The sequence below is a fragment of the Lytechinus pictus genome, chromosome 1 (assembly GCF_037042905.1).
Source record: "Lytechinus pictus isolate F3 Inbred chromosome 1, Lp3.0, whole genome shotgun sequence".
Classification (NCBI taxonomy): domain Eukaryota; kingdom Metazoa; phylum Echinodermata; class Echinoidea; order Temnopleuroida; family Toxopneustidae; genus Lytechinus; species Lytechinus pictus.
The window spans coordinates 24,409,411-24,431,510 of NC_087245.1; the positions used below are offsets into that span (position 1 = coordinate 24,409,411).

At 35.7% G+C, this 22,100-nt stretch overlaps 1 protein-coding gene across 1 annotated transcript; it reads left to right on the plus strand.

Moving 5' to 3' along the window:
* Positions 1 to 2,243: 2,243 nt before the first annotated feature.
* Positions 2,244 to 19,079, plus strand: LOC135155149 (insulin receptor substrate 1-like). The gene is made up of 5 exons (XM_064103922.1): positions 2,244 to 2,544; positions 2,985 to 3,124; positions 5,253 to 5,395; positions 14,953 to 15,238; positions 18,993 to 19,079. Exons 1-5 carry the CDS (start codon positions 2,244 to 2,246, stop codon positions 19,077 to 19,079), a joined length of 957 nt encoding a protein of 318 aa, XP_063959992.1.
* The last annotated feature ends 3,021 nt before the right edge of the window (positions 19,080 to 22,100 follow it).

The following is a 22,100-nucleotide window of genomic DNA, read 5'->3' on the forward strand; positions in this document are numbered from 1 at the left end:
TATGGTTCTTCCAACTTCTTCTTTTTAATATACATGTAAAGTCCCCTTGAATGACAATACCTGTGTCTTTCAAACAGCATTGATTTGTCACAACTGCACATTGGCCTCCATTTCTTCGCTTGAATCTCTCCTTTTTTGTCAACGGCACGCTTTCTTGTTGTTACTTTATCTATCTGATGAGAATGGTCAAAAGCTTTGGTTGGCATACAGTGTAGGCTACATGTACATACATGTATATACCTCATAAAACTTTGCGTTAAAATGCTATTCATTATTAAAGATTCAATGTATGTATTTTGATTGCTGAGTATAAAAAGAATAAATAGATTTACATATAAAAGTCAGGTTGCAGAAAAATTAGGGTGTTAAAATTGATTTCATTTCTTGAGGGAAATAAAGTGCCATGAGCGCCCAGCTGAGGTGGATACCAGCGCTTTTATACAAGAACACATCATCATCAAATGCCCAATTTTTCAAAAACATGTATGTCTGTCTGTCTGTGAATGAAGTACAGAATACACAATATACACGGTCTGGAAATCAGCCTAAAACTATGCCAGACCCTCCCTCCATAACAGGACCTACCACAATGCAAGCTCAAGGCCTCCCAAGTGTGCTTCTATGAAATTCCTGTACTTTGCCCCGTGACCTTTGACCTCATATTCATGACCCCTTGGCATTCACTGTTACTCTGACTCTGTCCTGAAGTAACCTCTTTTCTTCATGAACTTGTCATTTGTTTTCTTTATTTTTTTCTTCCTTGCGCATTCCTTCCAGCCTTCAAATAATTGGTAGGACATGATGAATAAAAAACAGGGGTGTGAGAGTTCAGATTTTTATCTGATTTCAGATTTTTTTCGTTTTGATTTTCAGCTTAATTTCAGCTTATTTTTGGCTTTCCTCTGTACAAAAAGTATGGGAGCTCTTTCTATTTCAGACTTTCTACAAGTTTCAGCTTTTTTCAGATCTTTTTATTTGTGACCACTCACACCCCTGATAAAATTGAAATTAAACTGAACGTGAACAATTTTGGATTCAATTAAAGAAAGTACATGTAAGGTGCAAAATTTGAAGAAGAGTACATGTAGTTGTAATAGCTAAACTTTGCTGTAATATTTCATCACCAATGTTCTCCCTCTATCTGACTCAAATACATGTATATTGTTGTTGGTGATATACTTTTGTTGTTGAGTTGAAAATGTCCATCATTTGGTTCATACTGTAGGTTCACAAAGGGAAAAATAAAGCAAATAACGTGTTTTCACTTTATTGCTCTTCTGCTACCCTGAATTTCTTACTTGAATATCAGATTCTACAATTTTACATAAGAATTTAAATGTCATAGATGTCGAAAATAAACATGCATTTATAATCAGTAGGGAATATTTGTATTAATGGCAAGTGCTCATTAGGCCAAGTCTGTTCTTGTTAAGTTATACGGAATAAGATGGATCACTTTTCACAAACAAATTAATCAGAATTTGGAGTGACATTGGGGTTTTTTTTGGCTCATCAATTTTATGCCCCAGTTTTGTAACCCTAGATCCTTTATTTGAATTTCAAATTCCACCCTCATACTGTACTTGGGAATTTGAATTTCATGTTTGATACGAATAGTCAGGAAAAATATGTAAATGGCAGTTGTTAATAGCTCTGGAAAACTATGGGTGTTCTGGCGTTGAAATATTGTTACTGGATAAGCTGTTGAAATTAAAGTCCTTTTGCTTTACTCCACATTCAAATATATTTGCCAGCTGCATTCATTGTTTTTCAAACATGTATTCCTTGATCATAGTTATTAGTGCTGTAGAATTATTTGGGTTTTTATTGCAATTTCTTTTAATAGTTCACTACAAAAATTTGTCATTTTTATACTACTGACTGTTAAAATATTCACCATGTACAGTAGTTTTATTTTATTAATACATGTAGGGACCCAATTATAAGCATATTTGATATAGTTATGAGGCTTTCCTGTAGACTTAATACAGGAAATAAACTTGTGACATGAAATATTATTTATTACTCTGTATACATGTATATCTTTTCAAAGTCATTGATTGGTACAGTGCGCATGCAGGATTTATTTTTCTTTAAAAAAATTGCATTCACTCCCCCCCCCCTTTAATTACATGTAGTTCAAAATCTTCCTTTATACTTTGTCCTAATGTAAATCATGAAAGTTGAAGAAACCTTGCATTTCAATATTTCTTTTTCATTCTTTATTTCACCCTCTATAGACGATGCGGAAAAAGTTCTTTGTCTTGCGTTCCGAGAGCAACACCGGCCCATCGCGACTCGAGTATTACGACAACGAGAAGAAGTTTAGACTAGGCGGAGAACCCAAGCGGACAGTGCCTCTCTCTGCTTGCTTCAACATCAACAAAAAATCAGACGCTAAACACAAGCATGCCATTGCCCTGTACACAAGAGATGACTGTTTTTCGTTGGTTGCTGATGATGAGGAATCGCAACAGGAGTGGTTGAGGGCGCTGCTGGAGCAGCAGAGGGCCGGAGGAGATGGCAAACTCATTCCTGCGTTCGGTAATGTCTTGAATTTTTGATCCCCGTCAGGTAACAAGAATTAAACTTTTTTGCCAAATATCAGTATCACCGAAGTTGCATGGCAAATTTAATTCTCCCAATTTAGCTTGTGCATTACTATGAGCTGCAGCCATTACTAATGTAGAATAAGTTTTGGAAACACACATTATTATCAAAACAAGGAAACCTTTTACTTGTCACCCATCATGTGCATTGTATGGCACTTCTTATCAAACTTATTGGAAAGTCATGCACAAGGCAGGTTAAGCTGTTGACTACTGAATTCTGTAATTCCCTTTATATGCTTTGTACAGAGAACATCCGGTCCAGTAGACAACGGGTTTATATAACGAAGAGTAATGTGAAACACCCAAGGCACCATTTCTCCATTTTATTTTATTCCACTCTTTTTATTTTTTGTGTACATACCACTTTGACAGAGCATGTCTGGCAGGTCACGGTGAAGCCGAAAGGGCTGGGATCCAGTCGACAGCTCAGTGGCATCTACCGACTGTGTCTCACAACGTCGACTATCAGCCTTGTCAAGATGAACTCAGAGAATCAAGGATTGGAGTTTTCAGTAAGTCTAAGAATTATTTTCTCAATCCTCTAGCGTGACCTGCCAACCAGTACGTTTTTGCAACCAAAATACGGCAGTACGTTTTTTCTTTAAAAAATACGTTTTTTTTTTTTTAATCGTTATTTATTGAGAAAAATCATCTCTATATGTCTCTATTCATTAAAACTTACACAAATATGGATATTAGATCAATCTAATTTCAGGTAACTTGTTTTTTTTTTTTTATCAGTTTGTTAAAACCAGGGTGAGATACATGTTTAAATGTTTTTTTTTTCATCTGCAAGACCAGTGCGCATTTTAGCTTGCATGCAGCTTGAGTGCCGCGATGAGCGAGTGCGCTATGCATTTTATTATGAAATACACTTTTTTTGGGAAAAATACACTTTTTTTGGGAAAAATACACTTTTTTTATCACAGAATACACTTTTTCATTCCCAGAGGTTGGCAGGTCTGCTCTGGACCTTTTTATAGAATTTCTCTGTTTTGATATCCTCCTTTTGTAATGAAGCAAAATAGTGTAGGCTCATTTTCCCAATCAAATTTTTTCTGAGAATCACTTCAGAGATAAGAAGGAAAAGAAAGAGAGAGGGGGGGGGAAGGGGGAAGAAAGAAAGAAGAATGTGGGGGAGAGAGAGAGTGAGTGAGTGTCCTATTAGTATGCAAGAAGACATTGACAGAGTAAAGTCAAATGACATGCACTTAGCGTGTGAAGTAAAATATTGTCTTAATGGAACATGGTTTCGGGCTAGTGCAAATGTACTCCATCATAAGCCGGCGATAGGAACACGTTTACACTCTCAGGATGTCTGGAGTATTAGTGTTTGCTAGTGTGAACGCACTATTGAAGGTTGAGGAGAAGGTTCAAAGCAAAGATGCAATTGCCTTCCTTCAATAGATGTCCTGGATTGTCCGCATAATGAATAACAGTACTGCATTTGTGAAAGTAACGAGTTGATTGCTTTGGTTTTTGTAATTAGTGGAATTTCCTACATTCTTATGGCAGGTACATGTACATGTATTGCACCAAGCTGGAGCATAGAGTATCTGCTATGTTAACTGAACTGAAGTTTCTAGTATGAACATTCCTAAGTATCATGTGTACAGAGATTTGTACGTGTACCAAGTATAATTACCCTCACATTTGAATAGTGTGAACACAACAAGACTCAGTAGTAATTAAGATTTATACATGAAATTGTAATCTCTACAGATGAGTCAGTTTCTTCTGTCAGCAAACAGAGAGAAAATAGAAATTGAAAATTGCCTAAATGAGATTGGAAGATAAAGATAGCAGTCATCAATTACTAGAATGAGGGGAAAAGCAAGAATGTCAAAGGCAGTGCATGTCTGAATAGATCATGGTAGTGAAAAACAAACAATCTAAACCTGTAGAAGTGTAGAAAGAAGGAAGATGAATTGAAACAAGGCTCAGAACCTTTTTTTCCCCCTGATCAAATTTCTAATAGGAATCCTAGGATTACTACAGAGATGACATTGAATGAGAATGAAAAATATTTCCTCTTGTAATATCATTGTTCATCTAGAATGTGGTTGTTATTGAAATAATAATAGTGGCAAGATACATGTAGTCTTGATTATCCATTAAGGGTGTTTTGCAAATAATTTTCTATTTTTTTTAAACCAGCTCTTCTTCGCATCAATAGGATGATCCTCGGTTGTCCATATTTCCCTAGGATTATCATTTTATTTCATTTATTTATTTATATTTATTTATTCATATATTTATTTACTTATTAATTAATTCATTCATTATTTATTTATTTATATCTTTATTTCTTTTTTGGGGGGTTTGAAACTACCTAGTAAACAAGAACTTTTCCTTTCTTTCATGGGAATACAAATGTTTACAGTCAAGTGTCTGATACATAAAGAGATATTCTGAATGTTACTGAGAGTTATGAAGATTAGATACTAGATGAATACAGATATTTACATCTTTATATTCTATATATGATTTGATTGCTTATTTGAGTTTTTTTCCTGTTTTATGTGTTCTCGTACTCCTTTTCTGAAGGGATTTGATATCTACATGATATTTTTTTCAGATTATTAGTATTATCGCTATCTTCATGAGATTTTTGCCTGCCGCTCTCTCTCCCTCTTACAGTTGTCAGCGATACGTCGCTGCGGTCACTCTGACTGTTTCTTCTTCATGGAGGTTGGCCGGCAATCTGTGACTGGTCCTGGAGAACTATGGATGCAGGTTGAGGATACAGTGATAGCTCAGAGCATTCATGAAGCCTCCTTGGAGTAAGTATTTCACCAACCCTCTTGTACTATGAACCTGTTGCTTTCTAAAAACCACATGGTAAGTGAGTTGTCAGTGCCATACATTCATGTAGATATACAGCCCGACCTCTCTTATCCGGACATGTTGGGACTAGCACCAATCCGGATAAGGGATTTATACAGATCTGTGAGACCCAATATTGAATACATGCAGCTGCCTCCCCAATGGTAGCTACATGTACACATAATCTATTGTAGTGGGCGTACACAGACAGTATTTCACTGCTGTCAGTGCAAATTATAGGAGTTTTTTTATGGAAATGAAATTGATTGGTTGCCAAAACTCTTGGATAATTTACCTACTGAAATGATTGATGAACACATCGAGCATACCTCAAAAGAAAGAGAATGACTTGAAACTTGGTTTGAAAATTGGATCATTGCAGCTTGTCCACAATGCAAGACGAGGTCTAGCGAGACATGTTTCCAACCCCCCCCCCAAAAAAAAAGAATGTGATAAAATGTTTGCGCTGTGCCCTGATTTATTGGAAAATTATTCTTTTGATGATTTTGGTAAGATATTTACATAAAGAATAGGGTTGAAGGAAGGCTAAAAATGAAAATGTATGTAATCAAACTGAGTTTGTGTAGGGATTTTGATTTTAGATTGAAATCTCATTTCCCCACTTACGAGATTAAAAAAAAATCTTGGCAAATGTGCGTCCGGATAACAGAAAGATCAGGATAAGGGGAGGCCGGATAAGAGAGGTCGGACTATAATTGATGATGTGCACTTTTGTATAATTTTCAAACCATTTTCCAAGAATTTAGAGGCAACTCCTTTAATCTGACTTAATACAGTATGTAAGTGACACTGATATAAAAGATACTGTCACAAATCCTGTTTCCATTTTATATCATCCTTCTCTCCTAATCCTAACATTGCTTCTCAAATCCCAGATGTAACTTGACGTCTTCCCTTGCCCCTTGCTGACAGAATTTTCAGTAGCAATGGTTGATATACCCTACTCTCATTAAGGGGCCAGAGAAACACTCGACACAGGGAATCCATCATTTATTTCCCTTGATGGTGTGTTGGTATTTAGAGAGGAAATTAGAGAATCTAAAATATATTCTGAGTAGCTGATTTTGGTCATAGAAATAATGAAGTCTAGTATCCAATATGCACTTGATGCTTCTTGGAGAATACTTGAAGATCCTCTTTTCTCCCAGACAGTGTTCTTGCGAAACTCAGATAATGTTTAATAGCATTCATTCTTTTCCAACTTATCTTTTCAATTTCATTCCTTGTTGCTTTCTTTACCTATTCCTTGCAGTTTTTTTTTTTTGGGGGGGGAGGGGGGTGTGAATGTCGTGTTTATGTTGTGATTTCAAGTGACTTTCCAAAATCCCCTATGACTTGGCGTATCAACGTTGAGTGGGTTCCCTCTATAAAAAGCCCTTGCTGAATATCACTCAGACTGTACCTGAAGGAACCTAGAAAATTCCATTTAAAGAAAGAGAACATATGGATTCTATACTTTTTATTTTTATTTGTGGTTATTTTCATCAACATTTTTGTCAATTAACTCTTTGCAAACAAAGTATGTAATGTACCTGTTGGAAATAGAATTTCATTTCATTTATTGGTTTCTGCAACACTTTTTCATAAACACATTTAATAACAGAGAAAATACAATAATATATGTATAACTGACAAGCAAAACATTGAACAAAATTGCATTTTCTATTGATATATATTGCTTTTTACAAGGTTGCAGGGGTTGCCACTATAAGCTAAGCTTGACTGCATGGCAATCCATGACCATGGCCATGCTCATACCAAATAAAGCTTTCATATAACTTGCAGTTTGAAAAAAAATAGCTCCACCAAAAACGACGGGAGTAAAAAATATTGAGTATTATCAAACCCACTATTTCAAAAGCTGTTCAATAGCATCAACAAGTTGTTTTTCTCTGGCAGTTACCATAGCAACAGTGACCAATGCTTCATAGCCAGTCCATAACAAGCTATCACTGCTAATGGCCAAAGCTGATTAATAATTCATTCAGTGCAGAAAACTTTCATGTAATGGCGCCTGGCTCATTTGCAAAATCTCACTTTTTATCAGCAGAGGGTTAAATTTTGATTTAAATATTCTTGACATTAAAAGAATATTAAGGTTTTTTTTTAATCTCATTCGTACATGTATTTTAGTTTAGGCCCAAGTGATCAAAAGTGACTCTAGGAATCCTGTTTTGTTTTAGAAATTTGATAGTCATATATTTTATGTAACTTTTTGTGATGCATAGTCATGGGATGATGTGTTGCGCATGCTTGTTAATTTTTTTTGTAGTTTTACATCAATTATACAAAATTAGTAAGTTTTACTCTCCCCCCCCCCTCTCTCTCTCTCTCTCATGATAGTGGTCCAAATATTTCATTTTCTGATTTCAAAATTGTATTGAAAAAGCTGACTATTTTACGATATTTGGTTAAAACTGCCTTCTTAATTTTGCACCCAAAAATATTGGAAAGAAGGAGAAGAATATTTAGTTTCTTTTTTTAGAAAGACAAATTATTTGTTTAATTCCATTTGTAACAAAAAGATATCAAAATAGTTTTAACTCTATGAATTTCAATTTATATACCTTTTTTGTGTTCTATTTCAAAATCAGAATAACAAATTATCTTATCATATTCTGAATCCCTCTCCCCTCTCCCTCTTCCCTGCTTTGCCTTAAGCCCCCCCCCCCCCCCATGGTCAGTAATTTTGTATTTGCTTCATGGTATTCAAAACTAAATGGAAATCAGACACAAACCAACCTTTGACAGAAGAGTGAAGATGGACAGATGACTTACACCTTGTGGGCAAAACACTTACATGCCAAGTATTATATACATCATTCATGGATTATTGCTTTAAAAGATTATGTTGGAATAGATTTTTCCCCCATTTCTTGTTGCTTGTTATACCATGGGACCAGAAAATGAAATTGGTAGCTGGTGAATTTGAAATAAGACACCGCATGGAAATGCCATGATTCAGGTGTTATTGTTCTTTTAATACGAAAAATTCCTTTTTTTTCTCAATCTTCAATATACAGTGCATCCCAGAAAAATGATACCAAGAATTATTGATGATTTTTTTTTTATCTTAACTACACAAATACAACACAAACACAATGCAATACAATGCTCTGCAATACAATACAATACAATACAATACATTACATTACATTACAATACAATACAATACAATAAAACACAATACAATACACAATACAAGAGGAAGATTCTAAGCTTTACAATGATAGGTCATTTGTCTATTGTATTTGTGATTAAGTTATGAGAAATCGTTGATAATTCTCAGTTTTCGTGTTTTTTTCTAGGACACACTACCGTATAATACAGGTGTCACGCGCGTAAAACATTCCCCATAGACTTGTGTGTTAAAATGGCACTTTTGAAAAATTCATAAAAAATAAATGTGAAATTAGAGGGTGGAATGTTTACTACCAATGGATAGGATATATATCTGACATTCCAAATCTGACCAGGAAAGGGTACCGTAGCCAGCTCATTTTAAACATAAATCGCCATTTATGAAGATAACTATGAATCGATCGAATTCATCAACTGAAACAGTAAAATAGCCCTAATTATTCCGCCAGTCAAAAAATAGTTCCAAATTACTTATTTATCTTCCCAATTTGGGCGAAGTAAGTTCAGTAGTTACCATTTCTAGAATCAGTGTTAGATTTTGAATCACATTCATACATTTTTGTCAATCAGCAATATCAAATTGACAAAAATTCGAATGGGTTGGGTCGAACGAATATCTTTAGCCCTCCTGATGTAATTAGGCTCGTGGAACCTATATTATGTGACTTATGTATTTTATTTTTTTGAATAGCTACTTTTCTATTCTTTTATATCTGTACACTCACACTAGCACAAAGAAATACATTGAAAATGCCTATTTTCTATGCAATGACCCATTTTAATGTGTTACCCATACATGTTATTTTCACTATTTATGGATGTATACAAATCCTACCTGCATATAGCCCAACAGTGAATGCAATGACAATATAGGTCCCTATCAATTGTAATATAAAAGTGTATGTAAATTCTGTGTAGATATCAGGATACCAGAACTGTCCCAAACATAATTACCAAATATACATGAGATTGGATGAGGAAACAATAAAAGAATGAGATACTACTTTAGTATATTTGCATTTGACCTATTCAAAATCTTCCTAGGGCTGTTGCCTCTCAGATGTAAGAAGGAAGAGATACATAGAGAGAGAGAGAGAGAGAGAGAGAGAGAAAGAAAAATAATTTTATAGATGGCATGGCTTAATAAAGAGGGGGGGGGGGGGCTATACTAAGATTGCAGCACACAGCCACCCCCCCTCCCTCCTTAGTTGAGCACTATTAGATACCTTACCTTACTCTGTGCCCCTTTCTAAATACCTTCTTGAAGGCACCACTCTAGTTCTCTTTAGTAAAGTTCTCAAAGTTCTATCTCCTCTCTACCTACCCCCTTCCTAAGAACAATTTTAACATGATGAATTTCTAAAGGTCTTTCTAATGCTAAGTAGGTGATGTACACTAACACAAAACAATGATAAATCAGAACATAAAGAGGCCTTGACTCTATACCAATGTATAGACAAATGACTCTGTACCAATGACCAATATACATATACATTCCTAGGCTACACAGACCTACTAACTTTACCTGATGTAGCCCTGCTAGCCATTAAATCCATTTTTTTTGCACCACTTCTGATGACTAAACATATTGATATCAGTGAGAAATTGTTTGCTACTGAAGAGTTTGGCCAGGTATTCCATCCGGCTACTAGGGATTTCCCATATTACTTACAGGTGTCACGCGCGTAAAACATTCCCCATAGACTTGTGTGTTAAAATGGCACTTTTGAAAAATTCATAAAAAATAAATGTGAAATTAGAGGGTGGAATGTTTACTACCAATGGATAGGATATATATCTGACATTCCAAATCTGACCAGGAAAGGGTACCGTAGCCAGCTCATTTTAAAAATAAATCGCCATTTATGAAGATAACTATGAATCGATCGAATTCATCAACTGAAACAGTAAAATAGCCCTAATTATTCCGCCAGTCAAAAAATAGTTCCAAATTACTTATTTATCTTCCCAATTTGGGCGAAGTAAGTTCAGTAGTTACCATTTCTAGAATCAGTGTTAGATTTTGAATCACATTCATACATTTTTGTCAATCAGCAATATCAAATTGACAAAAATTCGAATGGGTTGGGTCGAACGAATATCTTTAGCCCTCCTGATGTAATTAGGCTCGTGGAACCTATATTATGTGACTTATGTATTTTATTTTTTTGAATAGCTACTTTTCTATTCTTTTATATCTGTACACTCACACTAGCACAAAGAAATACATTGAAAATGCCTATTTTCTATGCAATGACCCATTTTAATGTGTTACCCATACATGTTATTTTCACTATTTATGGATGTATACAAATCCTACCTGCATATAGCCCAACAGTGAATGCAATGACAATATAGGTCCCTATCAATTGTAATATAAAAGTGTATGTAAATTCTGTGTAGATATCAGGATACCAGAACTGTCCCAAACATAATTACCAAATATACATGAGATTGGATGAGGAAACAATAAAAGAATGAGATACTACTTTAGTATATTTGCATTTGACCTATTCAAAATCTTCCTAGGGCTGTTGCCTCTCAGATGTAAGAAGGAAGAGATACATAGAGAGAGAGAGAGAGAGAGAAAGAAAAATAATTTTATAGATGGCATGGCTTAATAAAGAGGGGGGGGGGGGCTATACTAAGATTGCAGCACACAGCCACCCCCCCTCCCTCCTTAGTTGAGCACTATTAGATACCTTACCTTACTCTGTGCCCCTTTCTAAATACCTTCTTGAAGGCACCACTCTAGTTCTCTTTAGTAAAGTTCTCAAAGTTCTATCTCCTCTCTACCTACCCCCTTCCTAAGAACAATTTTAACATGATGAATTTCTAAAGGTCTTTCTAATGCTAAGTAGGTGATGTACACTAACACAAAACAATGATAAATCAGAACATAAAGAGGCCTTGACTCTATACCAATGTATAGACAAATGACTCTGTACCAATGACCAATATACATATACATTCCTAGGCTACACAGACCTACTAACTTTACCTGATGTAGCCCTGCTAGCCATTAAATCCATTTTTTTTGCACCACTTCTGATGACTAAACATATTGATATCAGTGAGAAATTGTTTGCTACTGAAGAGTTTGGCCAGGTATTCCATCCGGCTACTAGGGATTTCCCATATTACTTACAGGTGTCACGCGCGTAAAACATTCCCCATAGACTTGTGTGTTAAAATGGCACTTTTGAAAAATTCATAAAAAATAAATGTGAAATTAGAGGGTGGAATGTTTACTACCAATGGATAGGATATATATCTGACATTCCAAATCTGACCAGGAAAGGGTACCGTAGCCAGCTCATTTTAAAAATAAATCGCCATTTATGAAGATAACTATGAATCGATCGAATTCATCAACTGAAACAGTAAAATAGCCCTAATTATTCCGCCAGTCAAAAAATAGTTCCAAATTACTTATTTATCTTCCCAATTTGGGCGAAGTAAGTTCAGTAGTTACCATTTCTAGAATCAGTGTTAGATTTTGAATCACATTCATACATTTTTGTCAATCAGCAATATCAAATTGACAAAAATTCGAATGGGTTGGGTCGAACGAATATCTTTAGCCCTCCTGATGTAATTAGGCTCGTGGAACCTATACCTTATAAGCTGAACTCCATCTTCAGTTGGCTTCAAATCCAACTTTTAGCTGGTCATTATAAAATATAAATGCAAAATGAAATACTATTAATCTCTTCCTCATCAAAATCTCTTTTTCAAACGATTCTTTTTACTTAGTTTGTGTATATTATCCATGTAGATGAACATAGAAATGATTCTGTCTAATTGTATGAATGCAATTTTGTGCAAAGTTTAATCATCATATTAATGGACTTGTTGTTATCACTGGAGCTAAAGGAAAGTGGAAGAGAGAGGGCAAGAAAAGGTGCTTGTTCTAGTTAATTCATATCTATGTTTTCATAGACTGGGGCTTACCAATAATTCCATCATTAAATATGTAGGCTGTTTTGATCATAGATTTTTTTTTAGATCCATTAGTCAATGCCATGGCAATAGAAATTAAAGTGCAGTTTAACCTCTCTTGATGCAGCAAAAATGTTATACCAAGAAAAACAACGGAAGCAATAAAATTGTAATTATGTGGGTATGTGAGAGAGAGGGGGGAGAAAGGGGCATAAAGAGAGAAAGGAATAAAAACAAAGAAGAAAAAAGTTGAAGGTAGAAAGGAAGAAAGAAAAAGAAAGGAAAAAAAAAGAAATTAAAGAAAGGAAGGAAGGAAGGAAGGAAAGAAAGAAAGAAAGAAAGAGAATAAAAACAAGATTTAAAGAAAGGGGGAGAAAAAGAGAGAGATTTTGCCTTTGATGGGATGAAGTAGAGAGGAAAAACAAGGGACGGGAAACATATGACAATTATTTTGTATTTTTCTAGTTCCGTATTGCAGTCTATGAATAATTCAACACCCACATTTTTATGCCATCACAAGCACAATACAAGATAAGCAATTATATTTAGCTGAATGTTACAACAACGCTGCCTCTCTGCTTAATGTTTGTTTTTGTCGTATTACAAATCAGATAAGAGATGGGGATAATAGAATGGTAGGCAGCAGGTGCTTTGCATCCCTTATTAGGTGGTTTCAGACCGCCTCAAAGTTCGTCAGTTCCAGGTATTTTCTAATTGGGAAATGTACCCTGATCAGAAAATAGGTAATACTGTAGGTAAACAGGTAATATTGGCAATGTGAAAGCAAATTACGCGTAATCTCCCCGAAAGAAAATACCCACTAAATAGTAGGTACTTGTCAAAATTACAAGAACTTTCGCGGGGATTTTTCCAAGGTCGAGCTAGTGATTTTGAATCTCGCGCCTTGTTTGCTTATCAGACCATACTGCGCACGCTCGTAACTTCAGGAACTTATCCCGAAGGGTATGTTTCGGGGCGGTGTGAATGCAGGAATAATAAATGGGTATTTTTTAGCCTAAAAAAGTTCTCGTAATTTAACAGGGATTCGTATGATCGAGGCGGTTTAAAACCACCTATTTTCTCTTGTCTCTAAATCTTACACAGCAATTAGCAATCGAGAGGAGAATAAGTGATCAGCTGTCAAAGCCGTGTTATTACGAGAAGTAACACTCGTCATTACCCAGTTTGTATCTCTGTTGTGTTTTTCAAGGGGGATATAACCCCCCAAAAATACATGATTTATATTGCAGGTGGTCATCAAGGCTCTGAAAAACTGCATTTTTGACATATTTATGATACAAAATTATTCTTATTTCTGGAAACGGAGAAGTAATAGTATTTAGAGGTGCTTTGCCTGCTGTTGCAATAAAAGAAAAAAAAGTTGTTTGTTCTGCATTTGTAATGAGGGCTAGAAATAGCTTTTGGTAATTGAATATTCTGTTGGTGGCTTATGGGAATCCACTGGTCCACATATTAGGTAATACAGCATTCACATTATAAATTTCAGTCACAAGTTCACAACATTCCCAAGATCTAAATTTACATACTGAGTATTTCATGGAAGGATTCCCTGACTCATGTGCTCTCAGCCAATCAGGTGAAAGAATTTGCAGTAGCTTATAACAAGAATAAGTGAAAATCACTGACTATCTAATTTTTTTAAATGCTCCCTAGAAGAATGACTGACTGCTACATGTAGGAGATGGAAGGGGGGGGGGGCTATTCAGGTTTGCTGACCTGGTTTTACATGTACTGTATGACTGAACCTGCCCCATTTTTTTTTAGGTCAGTGTGATGGAAAATGGTCCTGATTTTACTTATGGAAATATAAATCTGTTGACATACGGGAAAAAAAGTAAGATTTCATAATCATACAAAGGTATTGTTTTGTGTTGAGTGACATATTATGGCAAGACATTTACCTTATTAATTTTGCTGCCCCTACTATCCCCTGCTTAATGGATATCTTAAAAAAAGTGTTGTCCAAGGACAAAAAAGTAATAATCAAATCCATAACATATGGCATTAGTATTCAAATTCATTATTTATTACAGGTGGATAAATACACGCTCTTGAATATAAAGATAATGTTGCTTAAGTGATTTCTCAACATCTTTTGAAAAAAATATTCCTTGCTTGAAGTACCAGACATTTGATGGAACTTCTGGCTTATTATGTTCATTTCACAGCAATTGCAAATTTTCTTCCAGAGCTATTTGGCACATATTTTTTTTTCATTTATACATACAAACACTTTGGTGGTCATTACATTGGATTCTGTCTGAACTCATTTTGAGATTATTACTACAACTGGTAAAATTTAAACACCATTTTTAAAGGATTATTGCATTTGATTATTCCTATTGTTTTCTATCCTTGCATCTCTCTTCCACTCATCACAAACTATTAGAGCCATGCGTTCAGTTCGACAACAGGAAGAAATGCGTCCACGAAGCCACAGTAGCACCATGAGCTCTGGCAATCCTGGCTCCGAAGCCAAGTCTCACTCGGCCTCGACGAGCAGACGGCAGTCCAACACACTTGGACCATCTTGGAGGACCAGATGTGACAGCATGCCTGTGCCAAACCGTGCGATGCCCGGGTCCAGGTCCGGCTCCAGGTCCCGAGGGAATAGCGAAGGGGAGGATGGGCAGCCGAAGGAAGAACAGCATGCCATAGCGAGCAGCAGCAGTCCAGTGAGGTTGGTATTGAAGAGCACACTTCATAACTTCTGTTTTATCTCTCAATCATCTGACTGTTTGGTAAAATATTCAGTCTTCTATTCATTATTCTTTACAGGATGTATTTGTCTTCTCACACATTTAATTTCTATATGTGCAGTACAGATGCTTTAAATGACATGTAAAGGCTCTTCATGTTGGGATTTGGAAAGGGAATAAATGTCAGGAGGTAACCAAAAGCTGAAAGGCTAGGATGGAGGTGTCTTCTGCTTCTACATGTAATACCCCCTTTCCACCGACTGCCGAAAGACCAGGGCTCTCACTATCGGAAAAAAATAGTAGTTGATTACCAAAAAATTACAATGGCCAATGAGAACCATTATGAATTGTTTCAAGTTTACAGTTGGTAGTTATCCTTTGTCTTTCGTACATAGACAATTCTAGCCAGGTTACAATGCCTCTTCAGATCAGGTGGCCATATTGTTTTTACACAACGTTGGACCTGCTCAAAGTATTGTGTCTTTTCTTGCTAAATCTGCCTCTGGTTGTAGGGGCCCATATTTCATTATAGTCTTACATTAGTCCTCTGTAGATCCCTATTGTCTTTAACGATCGTTCAGAGTTTGCTTTGGTCTTGTTAAATGGCTAACGTGGGTATCGTGGAGCAAATCGTGAAACACTTTTTTAATGGAATAGAAAAGGTGTTATACCAAATACATGTACTCAATGAAATGGCTGAGAACAATTGTTGATTGATCTGGAAGAGTATTCCAGGATTCTATCAACTGTTGAGTCACTATTCTGCGATCTCCCAACATTCTTTCCGCATTTCCTGCATGTGAGCAACTCTCCAGGGTCTATCGGGCATTTATGTGGTGTCATAGAGATTGCTGAGAGATCAAACAAAATTTAGGTGTCCCAACATTTGAACATTGGTCTTCAGTCTGTGGAAAGGGGATCTAGAAAGCGGAACATTATCTTGTTTTCCTAGTTTTTGTTAGGTTTTTTCTCTGTATCGTCTATCTCATCATCCCATGTCTTATTGCCCCTACTCTGATTATTTCTTTCTTTTATTTGCACACAATTAAAAACCAATGATTATGAGTGAGGGGTCAATTTTCCCAATATTACACCATCATTTCATAATCATTGCCAGCAGCTTGTGTTCATGACTAACCATGTAATTGCAAATGTGGGCAATCATCAATAAGAGAAGATTCGTACATAAGAAAAGTGCTATTCGAATTACATTATCTTTCTTCTCTACCCAAGTGGCCTTAATTAGGAACTTGAAATTTATCAATAAATGCATATACATTTATGCTGAAGTAGGGAATATAAAGTTGCCAAATACTTCTTGGGTTTCTTTGAAATTCAAGACTTCAGCCCTTATCCTTGGCAAAGAAGATTCTTGCGGATTCCTTTGTAGTGCGATACTTTACCAGATTGGCTTTTAGATCTGTTTTTGAAGTGGCTACTTTATATTGGAGGCAACTGTATTTTGTAAAGATTTTTTTCAGTGTCTTTTGCCAACACTCACATGCATTTGATTAGATATTCACTGCATGTTTCCTCTGCGTATGATTTCTACAGTGTTTAGCAAGTGCACATGACACATATAGAACTAAACGCTGCCCTGCCAAGGGTTCTTGCTATCCTGCATAGAGGAAAGTCAGAATAAATTTCTCTTACATTTAGGAGAACGGAATTGTCCTCAGTTGAATTTCATAATGTTAAGGCCCTGTCACATTGTTCGGTGCAAGCCTTGCGTGTGACTTGCGGATGACAATTTTTACTACCCACAAGTCACCCGCCTTGACTGTATCTCGCACACGTATCTCACAGGCAGTTGCTCCTAGAAGCGCACTCGAGTCTAATTTGCACGCAGAAAAGTGTTGAACATGCTTGCGGATGAGTTGCGGGTGATTGACCGCATCTCACCCGCAAGACTTGCACGGAATGATGTGACAGGACCTTTCATTCTTAATAAAGCAAATCATATGTACATTAAGTATGCAAAATCATTTCCCACCATTTCAAATTTCCTTTCAAGCCTATCAAGTCAAATTGAACATCTTTCATTTTGCCATCAAAATGAAGATTGTGCACACATTGTGTTCCAGAATATATGACTGGGTACTAATGTATATATCTGTTTAGTGCTTGGAAACAGTTATGATGTACAAAGCAGAGTATTATTACATTTATCAGGCCTTTGTCTGGAACCTTTATGAAGCTCTATAGTAGGGAATAGTTGTACAGTTGTATCTTAAGTTTATTTTTGTTGTTGTTTTGCTGCTCCCCCCCCCCCCTTGGTGTGTTTATAATAGATTAGTGGTTGCAGAATACTCCGCATTTGGGCCTACTTGTACTTTTCTTTTCATGCTACATGTAGTCACATTTCACAATAATCACCTTTTTTTTCTATTGTATTTGTGACTTTATATACAACCTCAATTGAAAGCTCGCTTGTGACTCATTTGAAATGGTGTAGTAACTATATCGGGACATATTTTGGGTAGGTTTTACTCTTATTTCAAAGTTCAATCTTGGTTGGAAATTGTGTTGTATTTTCTTCATTCTCATTGGTCTGCATGATGTATTTTTTTTCTCATTCACTGACATAGTTTTGTCTGATGTTACATTTCATTGTTTCTACAAATTTGTTTTTCAGCCACAATGCACTTGCTTTTGGTAGCTTATGTGCACTCACGCACTAAATATCAATGTGAGAAAGATTGCTGAGGAATTTATCAGGATCTGTTAATCAAAACTTCCAACTTTATACATGCAGATACTACCATGGCAACCTTGGTTATAATTTTGTATCCAATGTTATGGGATGTTCAAGAAGTTGAATTGCGATCTATAGGTTAGAGAAATGTCTCAGTCATCGTAGCCCATTGTGGTATAAGTCACAAGGGTGCCGATGCCATCTTAGGCTTTGGATGGATACATATCTATGGGATGAATTAGTTTTGTCAAAAGAAATGCTTCTGATGGAATGAGAAGTGTAACATCGGGGCCCTATTTCTTAAAAGTTACTATTACTTTACCATCAATGGCATTCTAATGTACCATGGTAACATTGCTTATCAGCCAGTCAGAATCAAGAGTTCATTAAAGTTACCATTGGATGATGAAGATACCATAATAGTTACTTTTATGCACCAGGGCCATGTACGTTTAAGACAAATGGTAGTCATTTATAGGAGAATGAAACTCTTGGAGCAAGTTAGCTTTTGTGAAAGCAGAAAAATCAAAGAATAAGATCAACAAAAGTTTGAGTATAATAGGACTAGCAATAGAAGAGTTATGAGCATTTGAATGTCGATATCACTAATGCTATGGAGATCCTCCCATTGGCAATGCGACCAAGATCTATGATGTCACAGATGAACAACTCTCCCCTTTTGGACACTGAAAATATACCCCAAAACATCTCTTTTTGCTCATTCTAATCATATGACAAACGATTCATCAGTGATATAATGTTGTGAAACCTCTGTAATTGTCCTCTCATAAAGAGAACACCTCACCTTGTGATAGACTCTATAAAAGTGAGAATATAAGTGAAATAAGTACTAAAGTAGTGAGGGAGTTGTACGTGTGTGACATCACAGATCTTGGTCGCATTGCCAATGGGAGGATCTACATGGCATTAGTGATCTCAATATTCAAATGCTCATAACTTTCTTATTATTCATTCAATCTTCCTCAAACTTTCAACAATATGTTTCTTTGATTTTTCTCTTTGATATGGATTCAGCTGGTTTCAAGGGTTTCATTCTCCTTTAATAAGGAGACAAATAATGGAGGTTCACCTGAGAACGCCCTGCAGTCAGACTGCGTGTAAAGTGTTCCAGTTGATGGCTTGCTATGGTGCTTTATGTATCTTGAACATGCAAACTGTATTGCTGATTCCTGAGCACAACAGAAGTCTTGAGTTATGTCTGTTTGTTAGTAGGGATAACCCTCCACAGCATCTCCCTCAACAATCCCTTCAATTCAGCTCTGACAAAAACAAATGGGGAATCCAAGAAAATATAAAGACACTGAGCAGGATCTCTGAGTAAAAGCTCAAGTCCAACCTTAATGTGGCCTTTAGCAAAAAAATTACACTCGGGCAGCTTGTCAAAGAATTGTTATAGATGCGTTATCAAAAAGTTCATTGAACTATGTATGTTCATCTTCATGTTTCATGGAAAATGCAGATGTGCACCAAGAAGACATCGGGACACCTGGCAGGGTTTAAACTTTGTATGAATCTATGCCTTTAATACTGGGCTATCACAAGACATGTTTCCAGCATACATGTACATGTATGTCGATATACAAGTCACACTTACATCTTTGTGAAATATTCGCCAGGGGCCCGTCTTACAAAGAGTTAGCATTGGTCCAATCAAATTGTAACTATGGAAATCGATCAGTGTCATAATTTTTTCTGCAGGAAATTTGCAAAATGTCAATTGTAAACAAACGAGAACACACCAAATTGTTTAAGAAATCAATGAATTCATGGATATAGAATTTTTTTTGAACAAACATGCATTTTATATGTTGACTTTGCTGGCTTTCCCTAGTTGCGATTGATTGGATCAATCGCAACTCTTTGTAAGATGGGGCCCAGGTGTGACAGCTTCAAGCTTGTGCACATATCCTCTAAAAAAATATTTCTATAGTTAAATGCAAAATATAAAGAGAATAACATTTCGTTTCAGGCAATTGGACTTGATTTCTTTTCTCCGAAATATTCTCTTTTGCCCTCAGAAAGGTAGTAACAGTAACTTTGGAAATGATGTTGCAGTACATGTATATGTGACCAGTCGCCTCAAAAGCAACAATCAGTTGCCATTAACCCTTATTAAACTGGGGGAGGGGGTCTTTTTGACTGCGCCGCTCTCAGACTTTTTACTTTCAAGTCTTGCGCACCAAATTTGCGACGCCCGGGTACGCGGTTTCCAAAATTACGCAACGTTTTGTAAGTGCATGTCAGACAAGAAATTGCTCAAAAACGTGATTCCGTGTAAAAAATCAATGCAAATTGTGTTTTTCAACCAAAAATCATAAATGTATGATTATTTTTAGTTTTGTTGGTTTAAATGGATTTTATGCTATTTATAATCGCAAAAGGGTCCTCGACAAAGTTCATCGGGAAAAACAATAAAAGACAATGGTTTGAAAAAACAAAGAAATACATAAGAATTTTAAAAACAATAAAATACATAAGAAATTAATTATATTTTTGCTATTTTTTTGTAGATATTTGTTAGAAATGTAATAATTGATACTCCCACCAAAAATTAGCATTCTACTAGCTATATAAATTGAGTTAAAGGCAAATACATACACAAAAAACCAAATTTATGGCAAATTTCATATGCTTATTTGCATAATTAATTAATAAAAAATTTTTTTTTTTTTAATTTTGAAAATTTTACTATACACTCTTGTAGTTTAAATCCGGCTCTCCGCACTTGCAAATTTTCGCGGCGATTACGCAATCAGCGGCCGAGATCTGAGGGGGGGTCAAATTGACCCCCCCCCCCCCCAGTATATACTGGTCCGAAATAGCCCAGTTAAGATAGGGCTAAGGTTGTCTATAAATGATTTGGTCTTTAAGGAATAAAAATTAGAAAAATAGGCTTATCTGAAAGAATATATGTACTTCTTCTTCTTTATACTGTCAAAATGTTAAGGTGTCAAGTTGGGATAAAAGACAAGATAAAAAGAGTTTCTGTGACACCCTATTTTGCAGACTGCCTGAAAGTTTCACTGAGATTGCATAGCATGCACATCCCATGATTGAGTAAACCCCAAACTTTAAACCTTGATCTCTCCTTAATTTTTGAAGCTCTATGTGATATTCTTCTGCATTCAATCAAGCACTAGTATGGGTATTTAAATTGTTGATTAATTTTAACAAATCATATATAATTTCAAAGCTTGGGATGGCTTTTTTTTTTCAAGCACAATAAAAATATCAAATTTCAGTTTGGGCAGCTTACTGTGGGTTTTGAGGTGGCAGGTCACATATACCGTACTTCAGTCATGTGTTCTGGGGCCTATAACATAAATCTTTAAAGGAAACCAAAACCCAAGAAGAGAAACAATCTTATTGGAAAGAGTAAAATGAGAGGAACAATTTTAAGTTTTATTACAATCGGTTATAAAATAAGCAAGTTATGGACGTTTAAAAAGTCTTGTTGTACTTTCTGTGGGTATCCTTAAATTGGCAAACTTGCTTCAATTTGTGGACAACTCTCCATTTGTTTTTTACACAAATTTTCAGATTTTCCTTATTATCTTTCAAATTGCATCTTGCCTCCTGAGCACAACAATTGTCATGAGAAAATATAATTCACACCACATATGTCAAAGTCAGGAGGAGATAATGTGAAATTTTGATGAAACTTTTTAAATTGTTCCTCTCATTGTACTATTTCCAATAAGATTGCTTCTCTTCTTGGGTTTTGGTTTCCTTTAATAGTAATGGATCATGGGTCTGATTTTTAGATAATCGATCAATGCAATCAATGAGATAAATTCGCCCTGTGATCCATTGCTAAGCTTTTATGTTGGTCCTGGTCGTCATTGTCAGCAGTGTTAGAATATGCTATGCTTCCGAACACAAGCAAAAAGGTGTATCTTGCAACTGAACTTGGAATTACCTATTTTTTTTTTCCATTATTCTGTTGAAGCTTGTTGATGTTAGATTCTAAGATGCCAATCTGCATATGTTACAAGGGCAAAGAGATGTTTAAAAAAAATAAAGCCCAAAATTTCTGCTTTGCCACATTCAACCACTTAGTTTTGGGAATTTTGATGCACCAAAGTATTCATAACACCACTTTTCACGTGCAATGCTATATGA